This window comes from Lycorma delicatula, chromosome 8 (genome assembly GCF_047948215.1).
Source record: "Lycorma delicatula isolate Av1 chromosome 8, ASM4794821v1, whole genome shotgun sequence".
NCBI classification, from domain to species: Eukaryota; Metazoa; Arthropoda; class Insecta; order Hemiptera; family Fulgoridae; genus Lycorma; species Lycorma delicatula.
In genome coordinates, this window is record NC_134462.1 from 53,901,011 (window position 1) to 53,916,429 (window position 15,419).

Below are 15,419 nucleotides of genomic sequence, written 5' to 3' on the forward strand. Positions count from 1 at the left end.
TACACATTACTTATTCGTCTATGAATTTCAGCTGCATTACACCCCTCAGCCTGAAGAAATCGAATTACGGCACGCACTTCACACTTCGCGTGGGATGCTATTGTTGTAGACATGTTTACGTGCTAGCTGCGTGTTCAGAACTAAACGAAGTGACGCGGCGTGATTGAAGGCCATACTAGAGACGCTGCGCAACACATATGCGCAAAGGTTCATCCGATTTTTGCGCGGGTTTTTATTTCGCGACCGATCTGATCTTGAAAAAAAAATAACCCTCGTATCCTTGAAAAGCTCTCAATGAGGGTGTATTACTGCAGTCACGTAAAAGTCCAAAATCCTATGTTTTTTGGATTTTGGGCTTCTTTTGACACTTTTGGTCCAGTCAACCGCAATCAAAAGGGGAGGTGCACAACTAGATGTTACAGCAGTCCTACATTCAAAATTTCAACATCCTACAGCTAATCGTTTTTGAGTTATGCGAGATAGTACGTACAGACGTCACGCCGAAACTAGTCAAAATGGATTCAGGGATGGTCAAAATGGATATTTTCTTTGAAGCCTAAATTTTTTGCCATCACGATACTTCGGACAAGGAAGTAAAAATGAAACATAAGAAGATATTCTGCACGACTTAAAAGAATAAAATGAACTTTAAATTAGTATTTTATTTTATTAACGTTTTTTATTCAAGGTTATATTGCTTCTCAACATTTGTTTTGGGTGCATTAATTTTTTTAAGGCCATGTTCAGTTTCAGTGAAAAAATTTTGATATCATTCACCCAAAAAGTTGGTTTTTATATAGCATTCTAAAAATTTTAGTTGAAAGTGCAACTGTAATAATTTTTTTTTCATTTTGATAAGGAAATGATATAAATCAATCCTTAGCAAAAATCGCCCTTCATCAACAGCTTGTCAACATCCGGGTCAAAGAAGAACTACCACAAAGAAGAACACTAGACGACAGCCCTCAGCCACCCGATAAACAAAAAAGCAGACAAAACAAACCGTAATAACTACAGGAGAATCTCACTCCTAGATACAACACACAAAATTCTTTCAAGAATCATCCTCAAAAACAGGATCGGTTTACAACTCGAGAAAGAACTAGGAGAATATCAGGGAAGTTTCAGACACTGGAAGAGCTGTCTAGACCAGAATATGACTCTCAATCTAATAATAGATTACAACAGAAAACGAAGCAGAGACACACTATGTCTCTGCCTCTTTTTCTTTTTTTTTGCTTTTTTGTCTATTATCACCATAACATTTGAAGATTTAAAGGAAGCATACAATTGCATCCACAGAGAATCCCTACTAAAAATTCTAAGACATCACGAACTACATCCCAAGTTAATAAACACGATAAAACTGATCCTCAAAAAAACTAAGTCAAAAGTGAAATTCAAAGGTGAACTCTCGGAACCATTTGAGATGAAAACAGGACTACGCCATTGATGTGATTGGATTCACACAGTTACTATTCAACTGCGCTTTGGAAATGATAATGAAGGGATGACTCAAAAAATGCTCCCAAAAATTAAAATAGGCCAAAAAATCAAAACAAACTGCCTTGATTTTGCCGACGTCTTGGCACTGTTAACAAACAAAATTGACGAAACTAAAACACAAATATTAGATCTTCAAAACATTGCAAATAAAATTGGTCTCAGAATATCATTCAAAAAGACAAAAATTTTGCCCCAAAACCCAATACAGAAGAAGTAAACATAAACGGTAATAAAATCAAAATAGTAACTCTATTTAAATATCTTGGAGAAATAATAACAAAAAAACGATAAAACCTAAATCCAAACAAGAACAAACAACATAGCTAAAGCACAAAAATAACCTTGTACACCTACAGTAAAAATTGTCTATCCAGAAAAGAAAAAAATAAGATACTGCAACACTGTTATAAAACCAGAAGCCATATATGCAGCAAAGTCACTCTTCCACCTGAACGAACAATCAAAGACCGACAGACTCCAAAATCAAAAGAAGAATTGGAAGAACCTGCATCAATAAAAAGTATCAGAAAGACGGGCAGTGGTGGTTCATGCTTAACAAGGAGTTAGAACTCTCCATTGATACCATGCATAAGGAGACTAGGATTCTTTGGACATACATTGAGGATGTAAGATTCAAGACTTCTGAAGCAGCTGGTTTGGCTTGAAAAATACCAAGACAAGGATCAGATAAATAAGAAAGAATCTCGATCTGTTGATACATACGCCGTTTGAATTGTGAAAATCGGACGAGCGGTTGCCAAGATATTAAGGTGGCACCCCATCGCACTCCGTCACCAATTTCCGAACGGCGCCCAGGGGGCACTTGCAAATATTATCATCCGACGGGCACCACTGGGAGCAGATGGGGTGTCGGTGAGGGTAGAAAAAAATTTCAGACCGCCACGACCGACCGTTTTCGAAATATTTTCGTCGGAAAATTCGGATCTGGTTAAAAAGTACTAAATTTTACTAAAACTTTGATATAATATATATGTATGGTATATCGATATGTAATAATATAACAAGAATACAACTGACCACCACAAGACATGTACTAACGATTCAGGATTTTCCACTAGTGACTGGTACTTTCCGGTGTTAAGCTAAGGGGGATGAACACACACAGATACACAAACAAATGCTGTTTAGTAGGGTAGGATTAAATTGGAAACAATCACCAAATTTGGACTGTTTAAGAAACTAATTATACTTTTTCCAAATTTCCATCAGTGTTACCAAACGTTACCAGAAAAATCTAGTTTTATGAGACCAGGTAATCATACTTCATTCTTATATTTACGAGGTTAGGATTTATCAATTGTGTGGAGTATCTTGAGATTGCATTTGCTTAATATAAATGCTTCTATCAAGATTCACTAACTAGTCAGAATATGAATGTGTGGAAGTAAAGAAAGAAGTATTACGATGGTATTGTATGTTGATCTATGCTGTATAGTGTACGATGTTGTTATGCAGAGCAGGAATTAAATGTGTGTTTGCAATCTCTATATAGTGAGAAGAAATACTGCTACCAGTTTGGGTTTCTGGGGTTACTATTCCCATACTCTTTGATATTGAGAACCCCTGAGGGAAAGTTGCACTATTAATAAACAAAATTGCAATCTATCTATCTTGTCTTTGACAGCATCTATCATCACATGTTATATATAAAAAATGTAATATATAAAATAATATACATATAATACATACATGTAATATATAAAAAAAATATATTTTAAAGTGATGTTACATTTTTTTTTAAAAGCCAGAAACAATTCAGCTTTTTACTCAACAATTTTTGTTTTCAAATGAGCATGAAAATAAATCACTTGTTTTTCTAAATCTGTGGATGATTGATTACAAATGATAAATCAGATGATTATAATTAATCATCCAAAGTAATACTACTCCCCCTTGGCACCAATTATAAGATCATCCAAAGTAACCAATAATGTATTTTCTAAATAAGAATTGTAAATATAAAATTGTATTTTCAATTATTTTTATTGATGTCTATATTTGTTTTTATAAGCTGTGATCATAATGCGTTAATTAAAATGTACTTTTTACAACAGTTTAATTTTGAATATAGATTAATTTAAATTGTTTAAATAATTGCTTTTGGTTGTTTACTAAATTTGTTATTTATCTGTTTATTTATGCTTAATTATTCAGTTCAAATTCAATAACACTTATAATGAGACTGTTATAATTAATAATAATAAAAAAAGATATTAACTGCACAGTATATTTAATAAATATTTATATTCTGTGTAGGTTCAGAGAAATAAAGACAAGGCAAAATGGAGGGAATGTCTAGTGCATTTAAGGTAAGTTTGTTGTATAGTTTTTCAGCTGTTATAATATGTAGTAGAATGGATTGGTAGAAAAAAAAATACTTTTATTTCAGAATATTTTGAGGGACCTGGATTAAAAAATATAAAATTTTCAGCTAAAAAATTTCACTTACACAAAATTGTCTTTACTGTGTTTAGTTATAATGCAAGGACTGTTTCTAAGAACATTGGAAATCACTGACAAGTGATTATCAAAGAGATACTTTCAGTACATCCCTAGAGTATTTAAAAATTTTTTGTATACTTATAGTATAATCATTAAACATGTTACAAAGAAGTATACGGAAAGAGAGAGTAGTTCTGAGAGAGTGGGAGCTTACAACTGATACTCTTCCTAATATGGAAAGTTTTATAAAGTTCCAAGAGCAAGAAACCTAATCGCTAAACCTATGTTCATAAAAATCAGAAAACACCTTTGACTTTCACAGACAACTAAATTGAAAAAATTCTAAAAGCTCAAATAAAAAGATTTTTCTTTACTCAATAATTATGTTGATAAAATTGATAGATTTCCAATATTTTATTAAGTAATTATAATATAATTTCGATTACATTCTGTCTGTCTGTAAAGTGAAGCACCCAATTTTTTTTAAACAAGTAGAATCAGTATCTCTAATTCACTAGCTATCACATTAAATTTCATGATGGAGTTAAACAGTTCCTGTGATGTCAAGCCAACAAAAAATATAGGATGTTAAAATAATTAACACTATCAGTAATCGAAAATCCTTAATTGCAGTCTATTTTTTGTATCTATCTTTGTCAACACTACAATGAAGAGAAAAAAAAAATTATAAAAAAAATTCATTTGTTTTTTGTTTATATATACATAAATCCTTAAAAAATTTATTAAGGCAGTATACAAATAATCTATTAACAACTTACTTTCAAATTATATGGAAGTTGTTCTTTCATTAGATCTTTTTGGAGTGAGTTAATTAGTTTCATTATCAGTGTTGTTAATACAGATCCTTCATCATCAAAATTAAAAAAATTATTTTATAGCACCGATGAATACCATGAGCAACAGTGCCTCTGTTAACTTCATTAACAAGAGAAATGTGTAATTAGCTATTAAAACATTTTCTGGAAGAACAATTTCTGTAAAGTTTTTAAGTGAATATTTAATAATATTTTTTTTAGTAATATTTTTGATAATTGTTTCTTAAATATTATAAATTTAATCATGCTGATCAGTAAAATTTATTGACTTAATTTATGATGTGCAGTTTTTGTTTCTTCACTTAGTAGTTTTGCCAAAATAATTTCAATTAAATTTATTTCAAATCATGTTTTCATTTTAAAGTTATTGAAAATTATAAAAAAAAACTTTCATATAACTTTTTCTGCTAAAGGAAAATTACACCACTTATAGAATTGATACTGACTTTTTCTTCCAAAAGAACTTTTGAAGATAAGATAAGTTATTATTTAAATGAAAGTGAGTCATTGATAATCTTAGTGTTATCATGCTTTATTATGCTGTTCAGTGAAAGAAGATATTCCATAAAATAAATTTTTGCCACAAATAAATACAAAAGTGGTAACAAACATGCAGTGAAACTGCTCCAATCATTTTAAATTCGGTGATCTGTGGTTTATTAAACATCGTCTTTAGCCATTGGTATTATTTTCATAATGATTTATTTAATTGCCTTTCAGATTTATTTTAATTTACTTTTGTAAATATCTTTTTTGATTTCAAATAATTACGAATTTTTTATACTTTTATAACTATTTTCATTCAAACATTTTTAAATACTCATATAACAAATAATAACTGAAATCTCTTAATTAAGTTACTTCTATTTAGTTAGTCATGAGTTACAAAAATTTTTTTTGGAAAAAATGATGTGCACTGCCCACCATTGTGTTTTTTCAAGAAATAATGTTCTTAATGTCACAATTTGAGAATTGATTTTTGATACCTGTTTGATGAAAATCATGTTTAAGTTACATGTATTCAAACAAACATACTACTCAGGTTTATATTACTATCAGTTTTTATCAAAGGAAAATATGTGCATATTGCTATACACCCATTCCATTTATATAAAATTTATAACCAAGAATTTTTTTGACCCAAAAACCTCAACAAAAAAAATTAGCAATCTACTTTCTAAGGAGTTATTTATTATTATTTTAAAAAAGAATGTAACTCTTAATCACATTTTGTAATTCATATCAATTAATTAAATACAGAATTGATGAATTATTTATTTTTTTGTAACCCTTTATAATAATCTTATCACAGGAGGAAAAATAAAATGAGTAAACAAAAAACGAAAATTTTAATTTTTTTTAATGTACTATTATTTTATAAATAGAAAATTTATTCATTTCATATGAGTTATAAAATAGCAGGCATAAATAGTATTAAATGATTTGTCATTTAGGAGAACGTTAATGAAAGATTATATTTTAATGATTCACTTTTACTACTTCACTTATTGCTAAGTGATAAGTAACTGATTATATTTCATTTAAATGAAAAATAATTTACCAGATTCATTATTAGCCAACAGAAATACACAAAGTTGCTGAAGTACACAACAGTGAGGAAGCTATTTCAGCATTACCGAACTGCGCTGATTTACATTCTATTAAAAATGAACTGGAGTGGTATAAGGGTGTGCTGAATATTATGTATAAGTATCATATGACTTGTGTCATTCATCATTATTACATCCATCGTTAATGATTGAAATTATAAAAATATTTTAAAATATTGATCTCACAACAAAAATTATAATAATTATAACAATTTAAAATAATTGTAATGTTTAGATTTTTAATGCTTTAAAATAACATTACATTTAGCAATTTTTAAATACATTTAACAATTTAAAATAATGCAACATTTTTAAAATTGATTAAAAATTATAAACTTTGGAAATGCTAACGTAAATTTCAAAACTAAATTTAATAAAAACAATGTTTTATAATAAATTTATTTCAAAATCTATTGTAACAAGGCAGCACAGACAATATGAACAATTATTAACATACTTAAAAAAAATAAACCAAAAATTAAACTTTATACCTGAACAGACACAATAAACAAACAGACTTTCTTTATCTCACTAAAAACTGAAAGAAACCAGTAAAAAATATTCTTCTAAGGTAAACAGAAAATCAACAATGGCAGACATACCCACTTCCAACACCTTAAAAAACCCGACTACATAAGAGTGAACTATCTGTTTTTAAAATATTAAAAGAATGACCTCCACATTCTCACACCATATCCTAGAAGATCATGTAAAAGAACTCAACATTATAAAAATACTAGCACACTCATTTTTTCAGACTGTCCACAAAATAAATAAAAATAAACATGAAGATTATTAAAAATAATAATACAACACATCCTCATATTCAAGAAATACTTAGAGAAAATAACTCGCAAATTAAAAAAAATCTGAATATAATACGGCTTTCAGAACAACAAATAAAACAAAACAAATTTTTAAATGCAATTTACGAGTAAAGACAACTACAATATTACTAACACAATGCACCAAGAATTAATTAACTAAAGGGCTTTGACACTGTACATTGGTCAAACAGGATATAGCTTCAAAAATACAAGGAACAGTTATTAAAAGCTCTCCATAGCAACATAGAGTCCACATTTACTAATCATCTTATTGATACATATCAGAGATCCAATAACATTGAGCATATCCACAATTTTTTATACATTATCAAAAAAAGACTGCCTTAAATTTAAAATAAATTATGAGATATAACATATAAAATACAAAAACATACAACAGTGATATACTAAATGAATAGATGCAGTTCATATCCTAAATATCTGTGCACTTAACTAAGAAAATCACCAGGAATATTAGTTGATGCCAATGTGAAAACAACATAATGTCACAAGAATGATTTCGAAATAAGTTATTAAAAATGGTGTAGTTGTTAAATTTTGTTCAATTTGTCATTGCTGAAGTTTATGATTTTAAATAATTTTTTAATTTTTACCAAGCAACATGGATAGAAATATATTAAACCTTATTATTTAAAGACTATTAAGTTCATTATTGCTTACAAAGTTAAATCATTTTTTTATGAGATGTCTGTAACAAACTCTTCAGTTAATTGTTTTAAATTTCTATTTGCTTAAAATATTTAAAAATGTATTTTGACATGTGTCTTTGACAGTAATTAATAAAAAATAACTAATTAAAATAGTTTTTTTAAAAGTTTTAGTATTAAACAGTTCTAATATGCATATTTTGTTAATAGAAGTGTAACCTATTGGATACAGTACTTCTTTTACTTCTTGTAATATAAAATGTCAGTTACTGTGTATGTTTTTTAATGTATGCATTAAAAACATGTATAGGAGGTTACACTATTTTTATTTTGAAACATGTTTTTTTTTAATAATATTTTACAAAATATTTGAATTACATAAATAATAGAAACAAACTAAGGATTCAATTACAGATATCCTTTACTAACTTTACTACTAACTTTTCACTAACATTATAAATATACTGAATAATTGTCTTGTATCTTATCAAAATCATTTAATTATTTTCTCTTGGGACAAATCTCAGACATTTCCATTCTTGTCTATTTTCAATTCAACCATTAAGTCCCTGATATTCCTTTTAAATCATCTATCTTTTTTAGTGTTTACCATCCTTTGCATATTCTACTAATCCTTCTAGCACTTTTTTAATAAACCCTTCTACCCTCATGATGTATCTCTACCAGTTCTTGTATCTATTTTAAGTTATTCTGATTAAGCTTCTATTTTTATTCACTTTCCTTATTACAACCTTATTTTTCATGAATGTTCTGTCTGCTAACTTTTCAGTTTTCACACTACTCAGAATTGTACTTCAAATACAACATTACGAGATTCTTCTTCAAGTATAATTCCTTCTTATTAATAACAATATTATCTTGCTTTCATATAATGCTCATGAAAACAATCCTTGGGTATTTTTCATTACCGTAAGTATATTTAATATCCCATACTAAATTAAGTATGAGTATATAGGTAGTATATGTTAAATGAAATAATTAATTAAATCATTTAAAACTTTTACACTTACAAAGAATTATTATTTGAAGTGTAACAAAATTTTTCTCCAGTTACAGCATTTGTAAAATATTTAATTTACTTTAAACAAATACTTCAAGTTGTCTCATGAGATATAATTATAAATAAATAAGAACTTTCAGGTTGAAACTGTTGTTTCCTAGAAAAAATACACATGCTCTCACACACACCCCCCACACACATTTAAAATTTTTTAATATAAACCATCTATATTAATCTTAAAAAGTTAGTAAAATAATATATATATTATTATAATATAATATATATTTTACTATAATAATGTATATATATATATATATATATATATATATATACAACTTGTTAAAAATATACATGTAGACTCTTGTCATAAATCAGTAGATTAGGTAAGGTAGAGAGATGTTATACTCTATAATCTACCCACAGTAATAATCATTTACTACTGTGATACATAGATTATTCAGTGATTTTTCATCATTTACTATTGTGATCATTCAAATTTAAAAAAAAATTATACCACAGAAAAGTATGCTAACATAATCAGGCATCAACTTTTATTTACTTAATGAATAAATAATTTATTTAACAACTAATTGACCAGAAGTCATTAAAAATATAAAACTACAATTATTATTTTTTTTTTTTGTGTAATATGTACTCTCTTTAATGTGGAATATAATAAACTAAAATAGATTTATAACCTATGAAAGAATACAAATTTAATTAAAAGAAGGAATTTTTATAAAAATATTTTCACATTGTAAGAGAAATAAAACAATTTAATTTAACATTTTTATGTTTTAACAGAAAGTTATGGAATCAGAAGAAGAAAATAAAAAAAATTATAAACATCGACCACCAGATGGAGGCTGGGGCTGGGTTATAGTTATTTCATTTGCAGTACAAAATGTAAGAACTTTTTTTATTAAAACTTTACATAAAATCTATCTAGTAGATGTTTCATTTCAGCTACACTGAATTCTATTTTGCTTCCACTGGATTCTGTTGACTAGAATCCAAGAAGTTTTTGGGTTCAAGAATATAAATGTTCTGAATAAAAATGTTCTGTATATTCTATTTCTTACATACCTTTTATTAATCAAACAAATCCTTTGTTAACTGGTTCATCTTATAGATGATAAATCAAAGTTATTGATCAGATTAAGCTGGATAATAAAATAATCTGTAGAAATAATTTTATGTAACATAGATTATCCTTCGACTAATGAGTAAGCAAACAAATTTTATAAATTCTATAATATATACTCACTTTCTAAGTAGAGAACAGGTGAAAAAATCAATAAAAACAAATTAAAATGTAATATTAACAAGTGAAATGTATGATGTCTCTGTTAAAAGAATAAATAAAATATAACAATCTTCATTATAATTCTTGATGGGGCTACACATAAATGACTTAGTATCTGTCTAATAATTTTCCTGATTTTTATATTTTTGATACTCACATGACATCTTTACAAGGTTCCGTTCAAAGAATAAAGTAGAAGATAACTCTTCTCTTCATGAGTTAACCTGCAATTAATTGTTACCTAATTGTGGTAGATCTGGTTTTTGTATACAATAAGCTTTATAAAATACCAAAAATTTCATGAAAATATATTATCTCATTGAATGAAATCTAAATTCATAAAACCAATTCACATTTACAAAACACAGGTATTTAGCCATCAAGCTAAAAACTTTTTTTTTAAATTGTTTTTTATTACATTTCAGTATGTTTATACACATTTAATTTGAAAAGTTCTTAATATACTGTACACTTGCAAATAAAAAAAAAATTCTTGCACAATTCTGCGCAAGACTTTTTGTTTTTTATTCACTTTCCTTCTGAATAAGTATCGCTTCATTCTAATCTAAAATTTTTCAAAAAAAACCTGAGATCCATAAAAAATAGCTATACGTTTAAAAAGTGCTACCGTATAAGTGCACATGAAAAATACACCACCATACAGTCAATATGACCTCAAAATTTTTTTACCTTAAATTGAGTTTAACTCAAGAACAACTCAGTAATCTCTTCAAATTTTCATATGTACAGCTTCAAATACATTACTATAGCATATCTAAATTTCAATGAAATTGATCTAGTAGTTTTGGAGATTTTTGAGCCACAAAATTTTATACACAGGCCTACATATATACATATATATCTGTATATGACATATATTTTGTAGTCCTCCCAGTACTTTTCACATGTTCTGATCTTTGTGCCCTTTTTACTGATGAAAATATTTGTGTTGTGAATGTGAAGCGTTTGCTTTAGTACTCGATTTTCTTGTTTAATTTTATCTTGTTGTGGTGTCTTCTGCTGTAAGGTTAATTTCCTTCAGATCCTCTCTTATTTCTCTGATCCATCTGCATCCTGTCTTTGTGTTTTTCAGGTTGAAATTGTACTGTACTAGCTATTTTTGAAATCTTGAATCTTGCATCTTCATGATATGTCCAAAGAATCCTAGTCTCCTCTTACGCGTGATATTATTGATGGGTTCTAACTCTTTGCACATGGCTTTGTCAGGCACAATCCACCACTGCCCATTATTCTGGTATTTTTTGTTGATGCAGGTTCTTTCAATCTTCTGGAGTTTGCCTGTCTTTGAGTGATTGTTCAGGTGGAAGAGTGTTTCTGCTGCATAAGTGGCTTCTGGCTTTATAACTCTGTTGTAATGTCATCTTATGTTTGCATTTATTAATAGGCATTTTTTATTGTTAGTATACCAGGTTAGTTTTTGAGCTTTGGATAGTTTGTTTCTTCTTATTTGGATTGAGGTATTCTTTGTTTAGGTTATTATTTCTCCAAGGTATTTAAATTGGGTTACTATTTTGACTTTATTACTGTTTATGTTTACTTCTTTTAATCGTGTTAGTGTATGGGGCATAATTTCTGTCTTTTTGAATGATATTTTGAGGGCAATTTTATTCGCAATGTTTTGAAGTTCTAATATCTAAGTTCTAACTTCATCAGTGTTGTTTGCTAGCAGTGGCAAATTGTTGGCAAAACCAAGACAGTTGTTTTGATTTTTTGGCCTATTTTTACTTTTGGGAGCATTTTTTGAGCTATTTCCTCATTACCATTTCTATAGAGCAGTTGAATAATATCATTGAGAGTCCATTGCCTTGGCACAGTCCTGTTTTCATTTCAAATGGTTCCGAGAGCTCACCTCTGAATTTTACCTTTGACTTAGTGTTTGTGAGAGTCAGTTTTATCATGTTTGTTAATTTTGTAAGTAGTCCCAGGTGTCGGACTAGAAGGTGTAGTTAGTAGGGATTGTCTGTGGATGCAGTCTGAAATCTACAAATGTTATCACTGTGTTTCTGTTTCTTTTCCTGTTGTAATCCATTATTATCTTGAGACTTCTTGATCTGGTCTGGACAGTTCTTCCAGGGTCTGAAACCTTCCTGATATTCTCTTAGTTCTTTCTTAAGTTGTGAACCGATCCTGTTGAGGATGATTCTTGAAAGAATATTGTATGTAGGAGTGAAGATATCTCTGTAATTGTTAGGGTCTGTTTTGTCCCCTTTTTTGTGTAGCGGATGGATGAGGGCTGTCATCAGGTGTTCTGGTAGTTCTTTTTTGATCCAGATGTTGACAAGCTGTTGATGAAAAGCAATTTTTGCTGATCTTCCTGCATGTTTCCAGATCTCTACAAAAGTCTGATCTTCTCCCACTGATTTGTAATTGTTATCTCATCTAGTGCTTGGTAGACTTCTTTTATTGAGGGAGGGTTGATGTTTTCTGATCGTGTTATTATTAAGGTGTTTGTATTGAAGTTTAGGAGTTCTGTTGGTTCTTCACAGTTTAGGAGTTTGTTGAAATATTTAACTAGGATTTCCATGTTGTCTTTATTGTTATAGGCCAGTTTACCATTTTTATTCTTTATTGAATTTGGTTGGGGGGTTCATATTTTTGGTGCTTCAAAACTTCAAAACCTTCTGGTGAAGGTTTTGAAGTAGTCTCTTGACTGTGTTTTATTGAATTTTTTTCTGTTGATTTAAGTGTGTCGTGGTTCTTTTTGTTCTCCTTAGGGATTGAGTGGTTTATTTTCTTTGTTTTACTAGATTTTAGAAGGATGTTTCTGATTTTTGGGATTGGTGAAATAGTGATGCTTGATGTCTTTTCTCTACTGTTCGTCACATTTTCTATTCCACCATTGATATTTTTTATGGGATTTTATTGGGGCTAATTCTTCTGTGATTTGTTTAAGATTGTTGACTGGATCTTTAAGTTTATCCATGATTGTTACTTTTTCAGTTGCTTTTTGGTAATTTTCATTCTTGATAAGTTGGGTAAGCTCCATTTTTCTTTTAGTTTTAGGGGCTTGGTTTTGCTGATTTCTTTGGGAAGTAATTTAATTTTAATTTTGACTATATATCGATTAAGCCTGTGTCTACTCCTCACAGGACTTTTATGTTGTTAATTTCCTTGTAGCGGTGTTTGTCCATGAAGATTTGGTCTAGTTACTATTCTCTTTTAGTGTAATTGGGGGTGTTTCCAGGTTTTCAGTTTTTGAGGTTTCTTCTTGAAGTATGTGGATTTTGAGATTAGGTTGTGGTTTCTGCAGAGATCAACAAGTCTCTGTCTGTTTTTGTTTGTTTTCTTTTGGGCGAGCCATTTTCCGATAATGCCATGGTATCTTTTTTCTCTTCCTAGTTGAGCATTGAAGTCTCCAATTAATTGTTTAACATGGTTTAAGTAGATGTTATTTATAGTCAGGTCGAGTACATCCCAGAGCTTTTTTATTTCTTTATGGTGTTTTTGGAAAGTTATTTTTATTATTAGTGGGTCTTGGGCATTTATTATACTATATAATACCACAAAATATAAAGAAAATTCATTTTAAACTCCCACTTCCACCATGCAACTGAAAGTAATACTGTTCTTTTCTTTGAAAGTGTGTAAAAAAAAGAGTTAAAAAAGATATTTTGTAATCTGTAAAAAAATATATTTACAAATATAGTTATTTAATGTACTTCAGTATATGGCATGTTTCATACAATTTGCGCATGATAATTAATATACAAGGACATTTCAGAAAGTAATAAAAATTTGTACACAGTACTTGTGCTGGTGATCTTCCACCAGTTAAAAAAAGTATGTTTGTTCCCTGTTGTATTAGTTATGTCTGATCCAGAATTCATAATTGATTAGATTATGAATGAAACAAGTGTGAGAAAATGGTGATCATGTTTGAAGAAACATGATCACAATTTTCTTACACTTGTGAGAAAGATTGTTCTGTATAATGCTTCTCTGTGACTTATCATGATAGTTGATTCACAGTTGATGGATTATGTAGCTTATCTCAACATCTTTTCAGCAGTGAGTTGCCGAAGTACAAAAACATTTTTGTGCAGATGGACACTTCAAGCAGTGTTTAAAGAAGACTAGAGAAAGTGAACACAAGTAGCATTGACATTTCCTGCTTGACATAACAAAGAGGGCAATGAACTTCATATTCATATTGTTACTACTGATAAAATACAGGTCTATTAAGAGTTAAAAAACTACTCAAAGTAAATTCCAATCAATCGAGTGGTGTCATTCAATACCCTTTGAACCATCCGCTCATTTAGCGTTGTCTGTGTATGATACTGAATAAATAAAAGTTATTACTATTAGTTATATCTATGCACAGTTTACTCTATTTCTTAAATGAAGATTTAACAGATTATATGTATGTTACTGTTGTAACTCTTGTAATACTTGTGTTGTTTTTATCGTTTATGTAATATGTTATGATTGATTTAGATTAATGTATGATATTGTAAAATTATTATTTACTTAAAATAATATGATTGTATTTTAGAGCATGATTGATTTATTCATTTGTATTTAGCTGATATATTTATTTTAATGGAAGTAAATATTGTTTTTAGTAATATTGATTATAGTTTAGTGCACATTGTATTGTATTGATCACTTACAAGGATACTAATTAGTAGTATGATTATTCTTATTAATATATGATGTATTTACAAATAGTAAAAATACACAATGTAGAATGGAAATCAATTATTGTTAAGTTAAAGCACATAATGGAAATAATCATATGAAAAAAGCATGCTAAAAGTATATTTGAAGAGATAAATTAGAACAAAAAGTAATAATGTTTTGTAGAATTTATGCAAAACTTACACATACTCAATTCCAATAATTCAAGCGCTGCTTAGTGAGTGGCAAGTATCCCAGAACCATTACAACATTTTTTTTTGCACTTATTTTAGAAGTTAGATGAAGTAAATATATTGATAGGTGATAGAACTAGTGATGGATTTCTATTTTTATTTTATTTGAGTCATAAAACAGTTGATTGGTTTTATGCTGTCCTCCATTCATTTAACCTCAACATATTTTCTATATCTTCAATTGTCTGTTTTGATATCCTGATTTTTCTCTTTGACAGTTTGTATGATCTTTTAACAAAGTTAACCAAACCTGAATGACTTAATTCATGGCCAATCAACTTACGTTT

At 28.8% G+C, this 15,419-nt stretch overlaps 1 protein-coding gene across 3 annotated transcripts in view; it reads left to right on the forward strand.

The window, feature by feature from the left end:
- LOC142328734 (uncharacterized) overlaps positions 1–15,419 on the forward strand; it is a 56,880-nt gene that overhangs the window by 16,159 nt on the left and 25,302 nt on the right. For 2 of the 3 annotated variants that reach the window (XM_075372712.1, XM_075372715.1), the window contains exons 2-3: positions 3,784–3,836; positions 9,736–9,837. In XM_075372712.1, the coding sequence (XP_075228827.1) occupies positions 3,810–3,836; positions 9,736–9,837 (129 nt within the window). In that variant the 5' untranslated portion in view covers positions 3,784–3,809. Of the gene's footprint in view, positions 1–3,783; positions 3,837–8,700; positions 8,841–9,735; positions 9,838–15,419 lie in introns of all 3 variants that reach the window. The other variant, XM_075372714.1, reaches the window with a different exon arrangement.